General features: G+C 39.1%; 1 protein-coding gene across 5 annotated transcripts in view; it reads left to right on the top strand.

The window, feature by feature from the left end:
• The window catches only part of RAB3GAP2 (RAB3 GTPase activating non-catalytic protein subunit 2), a 43,760-nt gene that overhangs the window by 4,826 nt on the left and 21,622 nt on the right, over positions 1-17,312 (top strand). Inside the window, exons 2-10 of one of the 5 annotated variants that reach the window (XM_062605983.1) lie at positions 6,349-6,413; positions 9,496-9,619; positions 11,102-11,183; positions 13,269-13,316; positions 13,436-13,511; positions 13,644-13,745; positions 14,830-14,929; positions 16,141-16,239; positions 17,069-17,217. In XM_062605983.1, the coding sequence (XP_062461967.1) occupies positions 6,349-6,413; positions 9,496-9,619; positions 11,102-11,183; positions 13,269-13,316; positions 13,436-13,511; positions 13,644-13,745; positions 14,830-14,929; positions 16,141-16,239; positions 17,069-17,217 (845 nt within the window). Of the gene's footprint in view, positions 1-6,345; positions 6,414-9,495; positions 9,620-11,101; positions 11,184-13,268; positions 13,317-13,435; positions 13,512-13,643; positions 13,746-14,829; positions 14,930-16,140; positions 16,240-17,068; positions 17,218-17,312 lie in introns of those variants that run through there. The other 4 variants (XM_062605984.1, XM_062605982.1, XM_062605985.1 and 1 more) reach the window with 4 other exon arrangements.

Below are 17,312 nucleotides of genomic sequence, written 5' to 3'. Positions count from 1 at the left end.
TCCTTGGCCTGAGAAGAAAAGAAACTGCTTCTGTTTCTTCAGTAATTATGCAATCAAATGGTATCAGAGTTGCAGTAAATAGAGAAAAAAAAAAACAACCTGAAACTCTTGCACTTAAGTAATAGGGCAAAAAATAATTGTGTATTAATTTTATAAATTCTTAAAGCATGGATGGGAAACAAGCTGCAAGATCATAAACCAAACAAACATAGACAAACATACTGATATAGGTAGGGGTAGTTTGACATTTGTGGTTCAGTTTTCAACACGTACTCTCCCACTTGGCAAATACAGGCTTTTCTGGGCAAGCCCATGCCAAGCATGTCCTTTGGTAACATGCTGCATAGAGCTCGAACAGAAGCATGAGGGCAGGTGGGAAAGGCTGTTGGTGCCTGCCCCAGGTTATTGTGCTGCTCTGGAAGGGAGGATGCTGGCAGATTTCTATGCCCAGAGATATTCTGCAATTTGGGGAGGAAGTCTTAGACTGGGTACAAACATCTTTTATACTGAATTTGTTAAATGCCAGTTAGACCTCATTGATCTAGACCTAGCATTTTTCTCTCCTCTGTTCTTGTCTTCTAAAAGCATGCTTATCAGAAGGACTTGTTTTTTTGTGTATTAAGTTTATGATAAATGTGCTTGAACTGAGTTCTCTTATACATGAACACCAGTGCTGTACGTGTGCAGCATTTAAAGCAGCATTTAAAAGTTTCACATATGCTGATGATGGAGTTTTAAAGCAGTATACTTCAAATTAAAGAACGAAGTTGTTCTTGTAGATGCAGTAGATTAACTTTTACTTTTGCAAGCTCCGCAGTAACACACAATCTGGAATATTGCTGATGCTTTATCTAAGTAGGGAGACCTGTTTACCAGACATCTGCTGCTAGTCAGAGAGAGTGAATGGAAATATAGATTTGCAAAGGGAGGTTTGATTTCCAATTAGTGGACTGGAAAAAATGAACACATTCCAAGTTAAGAACTGCTTTGGCCTTGTTTAGGTATTGGTTATTAGGTGATGTCTTACATTCCACAGCTGTAAGTTCTGTAATGTTACTAAAGGAAACAATGGGGTATTTCATAAAATCTTTATTGTAGAGCTTGGATCCTGTGTCTTCTCTGGCTTGACCAGCCTTTCTAGGTGCTGGTGCATGGAAAAGTCTTTGCAGACTGACAGCTTCTGCTGGCATTGCAGAAGCAGGTCGCAGTTCTAAAAGATCTCTGCAGCTTTATCAGTGGGATTGTGCCTCACTCATTTTTCCCATCCTTTTTTTTATTGATCTTGCTTCATCCAAGGAGGATGACAAGCAGGAAAATGTAGCTATTCACAAAGAGGCAGCCGGATTCTTCATGGCTGAAGGTTGGTGTTGCATGTTCAGTCTCAGAATTGAAGTGGCTGAAGATTCTTGGGAAGGCTGGTCTGCTCTGTGCTGTAGGGAAGCCAGTGGCCCCAGTTGTTTTTTAAATGTAGTTATGTTTCTCTGTGGACTGTGCCACACTGACAGACTTCCTTTATTCATAAATTTTACAGTAAGGAGATTTTGTTGCCTTTTGAGGTAACAGAATGCAAACAGAAGTAGAATTTTGTTAGGTATCTTCAACTAAACATCAAAGCTATTTACGATTTTCTTCTTGTGGTTTGTATTCAGCAGTATTTGTCATAATTCTCCTTCATGTATTTTTTCCTGAGTTCAGCAGTAGCAGTCATTTTTCTCCTTCTTAGTAGCTGGTGCAGTGCTGTGGTTTTGACTTTCAGCCTGGGAACAGTGCTGATAAAACCGATGTTTTTAGTTGCTGCTTAGTAATGTTTAGTCTGACCAAAGACTTTTTCTGAGTCCCATGCTCTGCCAGGGATGAGGGGAAGCTGGGAGGAAGCAGAGACAGGACACCTGACCCAAACTGACCAAAGAGGTATTCCATACCACAGCACATCATGCCCAGTATGTAAACTGGGAGCAGTTACCCGAAAGGGCTTGGTCACTGCTCGGTCGGGCTGGGTGTCGGTCAGTGAGTGGTGAGCAGTTGTATTCTCTTCCCTTGTTATTTCTCTTAACATTATTGTTATTGGTGGTAGCAGTAGTAGGTCTGTGTTGTACCTTAATTACTGGACTGTTCTTATCTCAACCCATGGGAGTTACGTTCTTTTTGATTCTCCTCCCCATCCCTCTGGGAGTGGGGGGAGAAAAGGGGGGGCAGTGAGGGGGAGACTGTGTGGCTGACTGGGTTTAAACCATGACAGTTATTTTTGGCACCCAGCGTGGGGCTCGAAGGGTTGAGATAATGACAGATCTGACCTGAGTGTGTCTAATCGTATTTGTGCTAAGCATTAATTGGTTTGGATTAATAGTCACTCGTCATAATGCTGATTTATTGGCTCTCAAAGTTGTTGCTCATGATCTCGCAGTTCCAGCATGTCATACCTTACTTACAGCCGGTATTTGCTGTTTTAGTGTTTATTGGCTGGGGACCTTGGGCTAAGGTTCTTATTTCTTTGTACTTTATGGTAATGACTTGTAATACAATAGAATAATTGATCATGAAATTGATCTGGCTTGCTTTCCCAATGTGGTCACCACCTCTATGCTTTGGGAGGTATGTAATAGAAGTGTATAGCAATTACAAATATCTTTTCTGCTCCTTGGCTGGTCAGCCTATGAGGGAAACATTCCCACACACCCTAGTAACAAGTGCAGCAGCTACTCAAACTCCGACCACAGCAGATAATGCAGCTACTCCAGCTGCAAGCACAGCAGCTACACCAGCCCCAGTGACAAGTACAGCAGCTACACCAGCCCCAGCGACAAGTACAGCAGCATCATTTGAGAGTTCTGAAGGTTTTGAATGGCCTTTGGGTACCCTTGAGACCTGCCTGCTGATTGTGATAGGGGTCACCCTGGTGGCAGGCATGCAGAGTGTGTTTTACCCACTACCATTTCTTCTGATATCAAGAGCTGAGCAGAGTTGGGTTTGGGCCTTGTCTAGGGTTAGACGATGATATAGGAGGACCAAGAGATTTTCCCCGAGGCTGGACAGTCATGAGTGGCAGGGTGTGTGGGTCAGCATGGGCAAGTATCTAGGCCAGTGAGCCCTGCCAGTGCTTTGGAAGCATTGGACATGGAAGGCAGCTGTATGGAGTCCCCAGCAAAAAGCTGCAGAAACTGCTGAAGGGGACGGTGAATTATTTTGACCCTGGTGGGCCCATGGCACTTCAGGCCATCAGGGTAGAGATGCAACATAGAGATGGACTCATGATTGAGGGGTGAACTTAGCAGTAGACACTATAGCCCAGGTTATTCACGAGTGTGAACACTGCACACAGCTTCTCCTGCTCTGAAAGACTGTTACAAGAGATGGATCCCATCATCATGGACCAGATGGACTCAGCAGCTTTATAGGGATTCATCCATGCACTAAGGAATGATATCTCTCTCTCTGTGGATGTGTGTGTATATATATATATATATATATATGAGGTAAGAGTGATGGTATATTGAAAATGTGGGATCTGAACATGATGTGAGTGGTACGGAATAAGGGGTGGATACTGTCCTGGGTTCAGCAGTAGCAGTCATTTTTCTCCTTAGTAGCTGGTGCAGTGCTGTGGTTTTGACTTTCAGCCTGGGAACAGTGCTGTTAACACCGATGTTTTTAGTTGCTGCTTAGTAATGTTTACTCTGACCAAGGACTTTCTGAGTCTCATGCTCTGCCAGGGATGAGGGGAAGCTGGGAGGAAGCAGAGACAGGACACCTGACCCAAACTGACCAAAGAGATATTCCATACCACAGCATGTCATGCCCACTATAGAAACTGGGGGCGGTTACCCAGAAGAGCTAGATCACTGCTCAGTCGGGCTGGGTGTCCGTCGGCAGGTGGTGAGCAGTTGTATTCTCTTCCCCTTGTTATTTCCCTTATCATTATTATTATTGGTGGTAGCAGTAATGATTTGTGTTATACCTTAGTTACTGGACTGCTCTTATCTCAACCTGTGGGAGTTACATTCTTTTGATTCTCTTCCCTATCCCTCCGGGAGCGGGGGGAGGAAGGAGGCAGGGAGTGGGGGCAAACTGCCTGGCTTACTGAGTTTAAACCACGACAATTTGCACACTGGAAAATTCTCAACCCCAAATACAAGATTAGAATGTGACCCTTGGAAGCTGGTTGCGCCTTGGTTATGCCTGGAATAACTGCAGTCAGATCTGTATTGATGACGATGCTGTAAAACTGACTCATCCAGTTTATAGATGGTGCAGACCTTTCCATTTTAACACAGGTTACTCATGGAGTGGGCATTTTGTCTTCTACAGTCTCATGAAATACCTTCTCAACAGCATTGGTGGAAAATTTCTTTCTTAAGCTAATATTTTTTGTCTTTCTTAGCCATACAATAGTTTAAAAATCTGCCTAAACAGCCAGAATACAGATTTCTGTTATACTGGATTCTGCCTTTCTTTGGTGGTAAAGGAACCAGAGTTTTTAGACCAAATAAAATTGGAGTGTTCTGGGTACAAACCTTCTTGCTCATATTGTTTGACCACCTAAAATGGCAAAATCTTACTTGCTTGAGACTAAATTGAAAATAATTGATATGGATAGGAAACAGGTCAAAGTAGCCATGACATAAGCTAATGAAAAACTTGAAAGAAATCTTTGGAGAAATCTTGAAATCTAATTGATGCTTCAGATTTCATGCTAGTGCTTCTACATGGAGGTCAGTGCACTGATTTCTTGAGGGTCCCAATGATGGTCTTTGAGAACTGTACATCTTCTACTTCTAAATTGCTGTGCAAAATTACCCTTTGCATAGAATAATTAAATCCACATCACAATTGGGATTTTTAGATGAAGGAATTTTAGATGTGTTCATACAATATGTTCACTCTTTTAAGGCAACTAAGAAGTAGCCTGTGGCTGAATTTCAGTCTTCTCAGGTGTTTCAGGTGTTTTGTAAGCCTGCGGTTTTTGAACGAGATAGTTAAAGCTGATCAGTGTCTCATTCATTTTCCTCTGTTGTCTTGCAAAGATGTGAATAGCCAAGGTCCTTGTGCTCATTTTCCCCTTAGAGGCCACAGCTTCAACTTTTGCTTTGGCTGCTTTAGGAGTGCGGGTGAGATCTGCGTTATCCTCAGAGGTTTTGTTGTCACAAATGAATTTCCATGTACTGTCATTCCCTGTTAAAATCATAGAATGGTTTGGGTTGGAAAGGACCTGAAGATCATCCAGTTCCAGCCCCGCTGCCATGGGCAGGGACACCTTGCACTAGGCCATGTCACCCAAGGCTCTGTCCAGCTTGTCCTTGGGCACTGCCAGGGATGGAGCCTTTACCACTTCTTTGGGCAGCCTGTGCCAGTGCCTCACCAGCTTCACAGTAAAGAACTTCCTTATATCTAACCTGAAATTCCTCTGTTCAAGTTTAAACCCATCACTCCTTTGTCCTATCACTACAAGTCATTCTCCAGCATCCTTGTAGGCACCTTTCAGGTATTGAAACTTACGTTGCTACTGGCTGATCCAGCAATTGACTTAAACCAAACCGAAATCCACCACTGTGGAAAGGAATATATTTTACTTATGTACAGAAATACTGTTTCTCATAAAGTTGAGCATATGTTGTCCTTATGGTGTGTTAAAGATCATCTTACGCCACGTAGTGAAATATCTGGAGTCCTGACAGGAGTGAACCTGCTGTCCCCTGACTTTCCCTCTGTAGCTGCCTCATACATACAAGATGGGACTTTTGTTGTGTTTGGAGTAGTAATTAGATAAATGCAGCTAAAGCTCAAATTTTGTAGTGATGTCTGAGGTCTCTGCACCAACTGGAGAAAGTTTTTGTCAAGTGGACACAAGAGTTTCCCCCTGTTATGCCCTCACTTTTTGCTTGCTGTATTGAACTTGAAATATGTCTTGGCTCTCCCTCAGTGTCTATGAGAAGCCGAGAAAAAACATATTTGGTTGAATAATTTGTTCTAAAAAGCAGAGAGTCCCTGTTGAAGGATCAGTGGTGTATTGCACCAGGGACTGTAAGGTATTACTTAGCAAGGGCTTTAGATGCAGTCTGTCAGAGTTAATTTACAATTTGTCCTGTTTCCACGTTGTACTTAGGTTGCATCTTCTGGTATTGCTTTTCAATAGTGTCAAAACTGGAAATAAATGCAGAGAAGTAGGACAGCCATTTCTGCCACTTCATGTTTCTTTCTGTAGAGTTCATTTGGTAACTGCCATAAATGAACTTATTGGCGGGGAAATGAAAACAACCACCAGCAATCCTTTTTGATTGTGTTTTTCATTGCTTATGCTGTATCTCATGTGCTGTTTCAGTCATGTAACAAATCTTTCTTTGCTTAAAGCAGGCAAGTCAACCAGCTGGGAAGATGGTGGCTGGGGAGGCTGGGATGAAGCAGAATTACAAGAACCTGTAAGTACATACAGATGAGTTTTCATTGCTAAGTTTCCTATTCTAAAAGACTTCTCCACTTGTTTGTGCTTTGTTTTTTTCTTCTATGTAGTTATCACCTGGACAAGAAGGATCTTGCTCTGTGTTACAAATGTGACAGCTTATTTGTCCCTTGCTCCTGCAATTTTTTCTAAATAACTTGGATGTTACCTGTTGTGATATTTACTTACGTTCTTGTATTCTGCAGGGTTTTTCTCACTAGAGTATGCACACATCTTTCTGTGCTGCTGCAGCTGGGACATCTTGTTTGTCCTTTAACTAGTCAGAGAAAGCAGGGCATGGCAGTGAAGTTATAATAATCTACCATGAATTAATATAAATCGAAATCTCCTCAATCATGAACCACTGACACAAGCATCTTTCTGACAATCATGTAGTAATTCTTTTATGTTGTGATGTGGGGATGGTATTACTGGAGGGATTAAACTACATAAGTAGGATGGGGCAGCACAGTTGCCCTTCAAAGGGAGGAAAACATCCCTCTGCCCAACTAGCTCAACTAGGAATAACATTGCTAGTCTAGTAATTGTTAAGGCTGAGACTTTTATCTACCAGCTGCCTTACATAAGATGCTGGCAAAGCTGACTGTGTAGAAATCCTCTGCACCTGCATGAATCATCTGAACAGAATTGCTTGATTCATCCCCTGTTATTGCTGATGGGGTTTACTGAGGAATCTAGAGCTCACCTTGCTAACAAAATGCTCTTATCTGCTGTCTTTATCTCTGTATGCAGAAAGTATGCCAAAGGATTTGGGCAGGATCCTCCGAACTACTTAACTTGAGCAGGGAAAGAGGTCTTTCAGCTGAGCTGACAAACAGTTTGAAACAAGCATGATGCCTCCCAGGAATGAATCACTGGTGCTGATGTCAGGGAATGACAAGTGTATAAAAACATAAATAGGATGGGAAATCAGCTCCACTGTAATTGCTATGACGGTGTTTCTTGGGCGACATCTTTGTTAGATGAGCTGTGATACTTGTAACTTCCTTAATGAGAAGAACAAATGCTCTGTTTGTTACTTACATTGTAATTTAATAGATCCAACAGGCTCTAAATGGAAATTGCCTTATTTTTCACTCTTTTTCTTTAAAATGTCAAACTGTTCTGCCAGGTAGTTCACTCCCTTCTTGCTAAGGATGTCCTGCATACATGTTTTCCTCCAAAGTTGCTAGTAGTTTCAGGTCAAACTCTTTAGAAAGAAAGAAACTGTGATCCACAGCAAACAGGACTGTTTGTCCGTGGTTTGCATTGTAATTGGTGCAAAATGCATCTTTTCTTGGAATTAGTCACTTGTCAAGTTTCATGGAACAGAGCTTTTGAGAAGGCATTCTTTTCTTCCACAAGGTGTCTTTTTATATTAACTAGTTTGTTGGGATGATGATGTTAAAGTCATGTTTTAAACGCTGATTTTAATTTTTCAGTCTTTTGACTTTTAAAGGAGTTTCTTTTGACAAGTGCAGTGCCTTTTCTGTTTTAACACTTAGTTTATTTTTGTCACTAATATAAGATGGCCATATCTGATGCCTTTAGATTTCAGGTTCTTTGTATATTCATGCTTATGTTGAATTCTTTGTTTAAGATATAATTTTAATTCCTTTTAATCTTGAAAAAAACCTTTCATTTTCGATTCTTTTACCTCAGTTTGAAAATCATTACATTAAAATCTAGTATAAGGCTTTTCTTTGGGGTTTGGTTATGTGTTTTGGTACGATATATTTACCTCTGTCAGGAGGAGTTAAAATTAACATGGGGTATCACAGACAACTTCATCACCTCTTTGTGAAGACTTGACAAATGCCAGTAATCAGGGAAAAATTGTTGCTATAGAACTTGGCATCCAGCAGCAGACAAAAATGGCATGAAAATAGGTTGTCCTCTTGCACAAATCAATGGATAATGTGGACAAAGTTAGCAGAATATTTGTGGTGTGCTAATGTAGAGCTTGTGATGGATATACAGGGTATTCTTATGTGCGCAAGGTGATCCATTTATGGTACAACCTTATGAAAAGAAAGAAACGCAATGAATAGCTGATTATGATATACAAATTATTCCTACTTTTTTCATTTGGGAGTACATGTGTATATTTTGAAGTAGGTGTAACTTCATAACAACAGGATAAATTGCATGAATCAAAAGGATCACATTGAAACTGTTGGGTTCTTTGTGCATAGCTGCTTTGGGATCCTAGGGGATGTAGTAATATTTTGGAGAGCTAGGAGGAGGTGGGCTTGGGTAGGTGGCTATGGAAACAGAGACTGGACAAGGGAAGGTGTTTGTATTGCTGTGATCAGGGTAAGAGGATGGAGCTAAGAAAGCTGGAGTATCATCTCTGAGACACCTTTTAGCTGTCTGCTCAAAGCCTATTACCTGCTTTCTTCCTTTGAATTATGGTTAACAAGAGCTACCTTTGTTTGTTCTGCAGTCAAACATTTGACACTGCTCCAAGGAGAAACGATGCAGTCTGTTTGCTTTTATACTTAGTGGTGGTATCTAAATCTGTAACTTACCCATCGTTAAACCTTTAAAACTTGACACTAAACTTGAATTTTTTTTCTTTGTAAGTTCCTTCTTGTGAAAAGACATGGTACCTGTTGCACGTTACCATGAGGCTTTAGTGTGAATGCCAGCTTAGTTACGTTCTTCCTATGTGCATATGTTTACTTAATGCTGGTCAGTGTATGATCTTGGATAAATTATTCATTTTGAGTATGGATTATGATGAGAACAGCTAAAGAGATTCTCTCCAGTCTCTAATCCATAACAATAATGCTTTAAATTTTGTTTTTTCTAATGTCTCTTTGGTGAAAGGAGATATTTTGGAGAGCAGAATTAGTGACGAGTACTTTGGGTTTTGATTTGTAAACACATAAACAGAATTAGTACAAGGTTGGTGCATTTCTCTTGGCTTTTCATGCAATTTCTAGTGACTGGATAAGTAACAGTCCATTCAGTGCTGGTATAGAGGGCAAGCCAAACTGTTGTCACGAATCTTGCAAGTTCTTCTATGTTTAGAAACTCTTGTATACATTTACCTATAGGAAGAAGAGGAATCTAATTCCAAGAACCAGAGAAATTACTGGCTTCAGGATTGTGTGTTGTCCTTATCACCAACAAATGACCTGATGGTAATAGCTAATGAACAGAAGGCAGTCTTTTTAGTATGTAAGTATACATGCTACTAAGTGTATATGCTAGTACATCTAGTACATTTAATAGCAATCAGGACAAGATTTGTTTCTCCCCCATCCACTTACACCCTCAAGGCATACCTTCAATAATTTTGGAGTGTTTTATAGTGTACATCATGGAATTTTTAGGTACTGCTTGGGAAGTAAGTTGTTTTGGTTTTACTTCTTAGCTGTATTTTGGTTGGAGAAAACTTTTATCATGTATAGTTAATATATGCTGTAACTACCCAGTTGTTTTGAGATGCTCCAAGATACTTACATCAGTTGTGCTCAATAAGAAAACCCAAACGTTTGTATTAACTTTAGCCATTAAGAAATATTTGACCTTGTTTTTCTTTTCCTTTTGAAGAAACAAAAGAGCTAACTGAGCCAGTGGCACTTGGAGGAGGGATATGGTTTTGAGATTCCTGTCTTCGATAGAAAATTATTCTTTGTCTTGAATAATGGGAAGCTTTATATTTTACTCTCAAGTAGGGCTCTTGGAACTTTTAAAGGTACCCTTACTGTTGTGAACACTGATAAGCTAGCTGCTGTCTACATACGTGCTGGGGTATTGATTGTGTTAACAACTGTAGTTGGTTGCACGTGAACATGAAGAAGTGAAACCTCCTGCCATGGCGCATATTACACCATCTGAAAACAAGAACAGGGACTTGAAACTCAGTTGCATAATGAGATAGATTGTATTGAGTTGTCATGCTGCATTTGGCATTCCCTGCATTCCCTTGTGTGTTCCAAACCTGATATAGATTAGTTGCTAATTTTTCACAAAGAATGGAAAGGTAACAGTACTCTTCAGAAAGTTCTTACTGGATCAGGAGTAAGGAGTCAGTTTACCTTGCCAAGAGCTCACTAGCTGGAGACTTGCTTCTGCTCAATGGTGCGGTAGCAACTGTACCACGCAGGGGCAGAAGTGTCCCTGTGTCTCAGGTTTTAGGTGTCAGATAAATGGCACACAACACTACCTTTCTTTATTTGGCATCTGGGAGTTGATTCAACAAATGTCAGCTGTAATAGCACCTTGTGCATAACAAGCTGTAGTGTTTTCTAACCTTGAATATGATGTGATAATTAAATATTGTCAAATTTAATGTAGGATTCCCGTGTCCTTCTTAGCAGTTAAAATTAGAATTTTCTGTTCATTTAAGCTCATCTTCAGTAATCTTTTCAGAAGAAGCGTGCTCTTCCATAGTGCTTTTCTCCTAAGGATCCCTGTTTCGTAAATTGAACTTTTAAAATTTGATAAAGTAGATATTACTGTATAAATCTTATTAAAAAACAGTCATTTCAGAATTGTAATCGTGCATTATTCCATGTCTTCACGTTTATGACAAGGTGCTTAGCTAAGTGTGGTGGGTGTATTGTACATCCATTAGAAGGGAAGGATTAGGAATAGAACTACATTTGTGAGATGCAAAGCAGTTTTTACAGATGGTATCTTTATTCTTAATGGCAGCTAAATGGAAGCATGGTGACAAGGGGAAGGAGGAGATGCAGTATGCTGTTGGCTGGAGTGGCTCTCTGAATGTTGAAGAAGGGTAGGTGTTGAAATACAGCTGTGATAAAAATATCATTTCCATGTTTAATAATTGGTAGTATATGCTTTTTACTTGTAGGGTTGTGGAGTTTGGGGCTTTTTTCTTCTTACATCTGGATGCATTCGTTGTCTTACGCATTTTAATGTTGAAAACAGAAGTGACCTGGGTGATCAGAAACATTGTCTGCAAAAGTCACTCTTCATGTATAGTGTGATACCTCAGGACAAGTTCATATAAATTAAGAGAGGTCCTCTCTCGGCAAGTGAGTGTATTTGCATGTAATTTAGACATCTGAAGAGATCTGGATTATGATACTGTTTATAAATTCCTGTACTAGGAGGGAAAAAAAGAAGTACCCTTCTGGAAAAAAAATCTACTTTTAAAGTAGGGATTAAATTTTGTTAGGGGATGTTGCAAATGGAAACATATGAAGTTGTTTTAGCAATACTCCCTTTCATTTTTGAAATCTCAAGCAAATATAACACTATGTTTCTGATCCACAAGTAGTTTTGGACTCTAAGTCATTTAGGGGCTTGAAAAATGTGCTTTGGTCATACATTTGGTATTTATACAACATTTCTGCTCTCTCTGTCTTCAAATAACCAGACAGATGCTTTCCACAAATCTCCCATATGGAAGAGGATTTTGCATCTTGTTATTAAGTTTGCAGCCTTGAGTTGCTGTCTGCCTTTCCACATGCTTCTTATTGGCTTCAACCTTCTGTTACACTGCAGGAGGTGTTGACTTAATCAGTTTCTCTCCAATCTGTAAAGCTCATAACCTAACTGCTGGTGCACACATTTAAACTGGTTTATGTGCATCTCTTTAAGTTTTTGTTTTTGTTTTTTTTTTTTTTTTTCTGAAATTATTCTGTCATCTTTTATTAAAAAAAAAAAGGAAAAGAAATTCTGTTTGACTGTTTGGGATTCTCTTTCTTACTACTGTTACAGCCCAAGAGACATGCTGTTATACAGGACAGGAAGCTTTCTTTAATTGACATGGTTGTATTCACTACACCTTGATTTAAGGTTTGCAGGGGTTTACTGTAGGTGAAGGTTCTATATCTGTGGAAGTATGGTAAGATGGTAAATAATAAATTACTATCAGATTGTCAAAAGATATGACTTTTTTGTCACCAGTTGCCTCCAGTTGTGGTGGCCAAGCTTTGCTATTGGAAGATGAGATTCCACTGAGATATTCAACACTGCTTTGAAGTTGTAACTGAATTGTGGTTGATGTCAAGCATGCATTTAGGAAGCCTTTTTTCTGTAATTGTCTAGCTGATAATTTAATCACTCCTTGGGGAATGGAGGTGACCTGAAATGCAAATAATCAACAGTACTGCAGGCAGTTATACTTTAAGTGCTGTTTGGGATGTCATCTTGAATTTATATGCTCTTTCATAAAAACTTTGTATTGCTTCTGTTTCCCCAGACACTATAAAACTTTGTCTCATGGTAACAGTTCAATAAGTTCTGATTGGAGATCTTGAAGCTTGCTCATCTGCTTGCCTTCTGCATGCTTTGCTTGCCATGCAGTGAGCATGCTCACCTATTGTGTGAACTGAGAAGACTATGTTAGCCCTTCGAATGCTCTTAAATTGGTGAAATGCAATTGATCTAAAATCTACCTAATTGCATAATGGGATTCAAAAGTTTATTTTGATAAGTATGGTTCAGTTCTTTGTTTCGTTTGTTTGTTTGTTTGTTTGTTTGGGGTTTTTTTAGTGGCTCTTCTCTGTATCTCATTATAGATCAGGAAAAAATATTTACTTTTTGATACCTGAAATTTAACTTGCATATTTACTGAAGAGTACTGGCAGAATATTCAGTCTGTGAACGATGAAAGGCAACACTAGCAATGTGTAATAAACACTTCTGTAATCTACTTGGGTAATCTTGAACTTGTAATTGAAAATGACTTGAAAAAGTTTTTTTCGCTTTTTAGTATCAATTTGACATATTGTGTGCTGCATTAATATAGTATTAAAATGTTTAAAATGCTGAGTTGGTAAAATCTCTTGTAAAGCAGAATTTCACAACTGGAGAAAATAAGATACTTAATGGTTTTATCTTTCTTTTTTAGTGAATGTGTGAGTAGTGTATTGTGTATCCCATTGGCAAGTCAGAAGAGGTAAGGATTGATATTCTTATGTATATGCATCATCAGTCCTCTTACGTTGTTCCAGTTTTAAATGCTTACAGCTTGGAGCAGGATTTGTTTGTAACTTGTAGTGTGTTATTGTGCAACAGGAGTTCCACAGGCCGTCCAGACTGGACCTGCATTGTGGTTGGCTTCACCTCTGGCTATGTTAGGTTTTACACTGAGGTATGTTTCATAAGCCAAGCTATTGTAAGACTCACCTATTCCTATAAAACTTGTGTTTCTGCAGGTAGTGCTTTTTGACTTACATAAGAAAAGGGGCACAAATGTTCATGCTTATTATTCTTTCTCTTCCAGAGTGGAGTTCTGCTTCTTGCTCAGCTGTTAAATGAAGATCCTGTCCTACAGCTTAAGTGCAGAACCTATGAAATTCCCAGGCATCCTGGTGTCACAGAACAGGTTTTGTCACATTATTTCAAAAGTGAAGTGGCAGTGTTATGGTGTTTGGAAGGGAGTCTTCTCTGTGAATCCTCTGTGTTCTTTACCAGTTTTTGACGGGATGAACAGTTCCTTAGAACAAGAGATTCTGGATTTCTTGTTCTAGAATTATAATTTGTGTAATTTGAGGATTCCAAATTGATTTTTTGGTTTTGGAGTATTTAGTTAGATTTGTACTATTTTTCTCTGTCATAACCGTGCAAGGCTTCATTCATTTCCTATTTATTCATTCATGTGCAGGAAGCATGATAATATGTTGATGAAAGTAGAAAATGCAGCTGGACAAGTGCCAAGAGCTAGATGTACTCATTCATAAGATCTTAATTATTTCACAGAGAAGAGAGTTGAAAATTAAAACAATCTTTGTAGGAGATAGTTGTAGCAACCTGCATGTCATTATGAATGTATCCTGCAGAGAAGGCTCTTGATGAGCTCAAGCTCTTTAGTAGGAAAGCAGCTTGCTTTGTTCTTGGCTGAGTTGTCGTGCTTTATGCAGAAAACTAATGAAGTTACAGATCCTCAAGTTTGCTTTATACAAATGCACATGTGATTTAACATGATGTTTTGGGATCAGTTTTGAAATTCAGAAGCATTAAGGAATATGAGTCTTGAATTTATATCACCAAATTAGCATTTATGTGCCCATGTGGTAATTCAGGCACTAAAAAATCCAGTCTCAGAATTTGGCTCATAAAACCTTGATACTTGCATTCTAGATAAAGCTGTTTCTCTGTGGCCTTCACAAGCTGCTGTAACTTTTTTGTTTTCTCCGTAAGCCATAAAATACATTAAGCAAAAATTAAAGTTATTGAAAGAAGATAAAAATATAATATGTGCCTAAACTTACCTATTGGATGGTTTTAATACTGTATTTCTGTGGTATTGCCTTAGTCCATTGCCTGTGGCTTGTTAGATATTAACTTGCTGGATGTAATCCTCATCTTTTTGTAGTTAATAGTATAAAAAGCTGGAAAAGAAGCTGTTACAACAGTAACAGTGATTTTTTTCTTATTTTTTTTCTCCCTCCTTTCATTTTCTTCCGTAGAATGAAGAGCTTAGTATCTTGTACCCAGCAGCAATTGTGACAATTGATGGTTTCAGCCTCTTTCAGTCCCTTCGTGCATGTCGCAATCAGGTTGCAAAAGGTATGATTAAGAGGAAATGTTCATTTCTGACTCTGTTAATAGAAATTTACATTACATGAAAATTACTTATGTTTATTAAATACCAGACCAAGGTGGAATTTGGATCTTCCTTGTTTGTCCATCAATATATAGGCATCTACTGCATAGAAGGAAACTTCTTCCCCTACAGAAAATGTTCTCAGGGATATGCATGATGAAGCTCTGCTTTTCTGGAAACAGTTAAAACACCTGCCTGCTGATGGGAAGTTGCGAATGAATTTGCTATTTTGCTTTGCTTGCATGCAGAGCTTTTGCTTTAACTGTTAAACTGTCTTTATCTCAACCCACAAGTTGTCTCATTTTTATTCTTCCAATTCTCTGCTCCATCTCACTGGGAGGGAGTGAGCAAGCAGCTCTATAGTGCTTACCTGCTCACTGGGGTTAACCCACCAGCATACTGCTAAGGTGCTTTTTATCATGTCAGGATGCTGATTTTGCGGTCAGTGAAATGCTTTTCTTGACAGTAAGGACTTTTTAGCAAGTGATAATGCTGTGATGATAATGTTGGTAATGATCACTGCTCTTTGTATTAATGTGGAAGAGCTTTTGATACCTGGTTTGATTGTGCAGCCTTTGATCCTTTTTTTTTAGTATACTGCTGGTTTATACTTTAATTTGGAAGCAGGGTCGGTTTCCTGGGGTTAGAGGAGAGTCATATAAGTGTGGTAGGTTGTATAAGCATGCTGCTGTTACAGTTCTGCAAGATAAAACATAAATAGGTGGAGAGTTTCAGTTATCCCTTAATTTTTGCCACGGTTCTTACCTCACATTGTTACAGATCTAGTGCATGTGCTGACTTTGCAAGTACTTTTGCACAGGAGTGTCCACTTAAACATGCCCAGACCACAGAGATAAATTGTCGTGGCATTTTAAAATTGGGCAGAATATTAAACCATAAATTACGAGTAAAACAAAGCTCTCTGCAAGCACAAGACATAGATGTGATGGAATATAATTTGCAGTTTTACTCAGTTAATTGCTTAAAATATTTTAATTTCATTAAGGTAAGTATTCTAAAAGGCTATTTTAGTTCAGCAGCTGTTTAAATGTATGTTAATTTAAAACTAGGTTATTTTGTGGCTTAAGATTGTATCATTTCCCCCCCTCTATTATGCTATTCCTTTGTCTTTGACTCAGTAGGAATTTTTTTGTGTTTTATCAACTTTTGTCAGCTGCAGCATCTGGCAATGAGAATGTTCAGCCTCCACCATTAGCTTATAAGAAATGGGGTTTGCAAGATGTGGATACAATTGTTGACCATGCTAGTATTGGTAAGCATTTCTGTTTAATTTCAACTATTTGGCTTAAATAAAACTGAATGCTTCCGTGTTTTAAATTTGGGGTGAGAGCTCTTAGTAGTACCGGTTGGATAGAAATAAATAGTGGGAGAAGGCTGTTGTAGTGAATGATGTCATTAACCATCATCAGACATATTTTACTTTCTCTTCAGATCTGATTGAGCCTCCCCTGTCCACTTGAGGGAAGAAATTTACAGCTGTAGCTGTCTTGTCCTCTCTTGTTTGGCAGGGAACAGCCAAGGGAGACTAGATCAGGTGCAGTTGTTCCCATTATGGTCAGGTTAAAGGTCTGTCTGCAGGCAGGTTCAGGCTGGTATGGGTCTTTCCAGAGCCTAGCACATCAAGAAAGTAAAAGTTGGGATTGTTCCTCTCCAAAAAAAGACAAACTGACTTCTAGGCTCTCGAAGACTTCTACTGCTTAGGATTTGCAGAAGCCCAGGTTCTTGTCAGACTGGCAGGTCTAAGGGACAGTCAGCTTCATTTTTCGTCTCCCCTTTCCACGTAAGATGTCAGAAGGGAGTTAACAAGGCAGGTGAAGTGAATTTGGTAGTTGTTTTTGATGCTGACTTCAACTGACTTTTTACCTCTTCTAAACAAACTAACTGTGCTTTATAATTAACCTAAATACATCAGATTATTTCTGCTGTGTCCTTTGGAATTCCTATGGTTAAAGCTGCAGCTCCTCCCTCCCCTCTGAACGTTTGCTAGTCATTCAAGAAGGCAGGAGTATATTTAGGCTTCTAGAGCAATTGCATGCCTTTATTCTGAAAGTATAAGACATTCACTTTAATGTTTTTGTTAGGCATCATGACACTGTCTCCTTTTGATCAAATGAAGACTGCCTCCAATATAGGTGGATATAATGCAGCTATAAAAAACAGCCCACCTGCTATATCTCAGTATGTTACTGTTGGATCCAATCCTTTCACTGGTTTCTTTTTTGCCCTGGAGGTATGTACTACAAAGCTGACTTGCTGAAATTTTGAATGATTAACCAGGCTCTTTTCCATATGGGTAGTTCTGAAGTACTCTTATGTTAATTTTTT

Source organism: Pezoporus occidentalis, unplaced genomic scaffold (genome assembly GCF_034315485.1).
Source record: "Pezoporus occidentalis ecotype Australia unplaced genomic scaffold, CSIRO_AGI_Poc_V1 ctg93, whole genome shotgun sequence".
In the NCBI taxonomy this organism is placed as follows: domain Eukaryota; kingdom Metazoa; phylum Chordata; class Aves; order Psittaciformes; family Psittacidae; genus Pezoporus; species Pezoporus occidentalis.
This window is presented reverse-complemented; position numbering and strand designations above follow the sequence as displayed.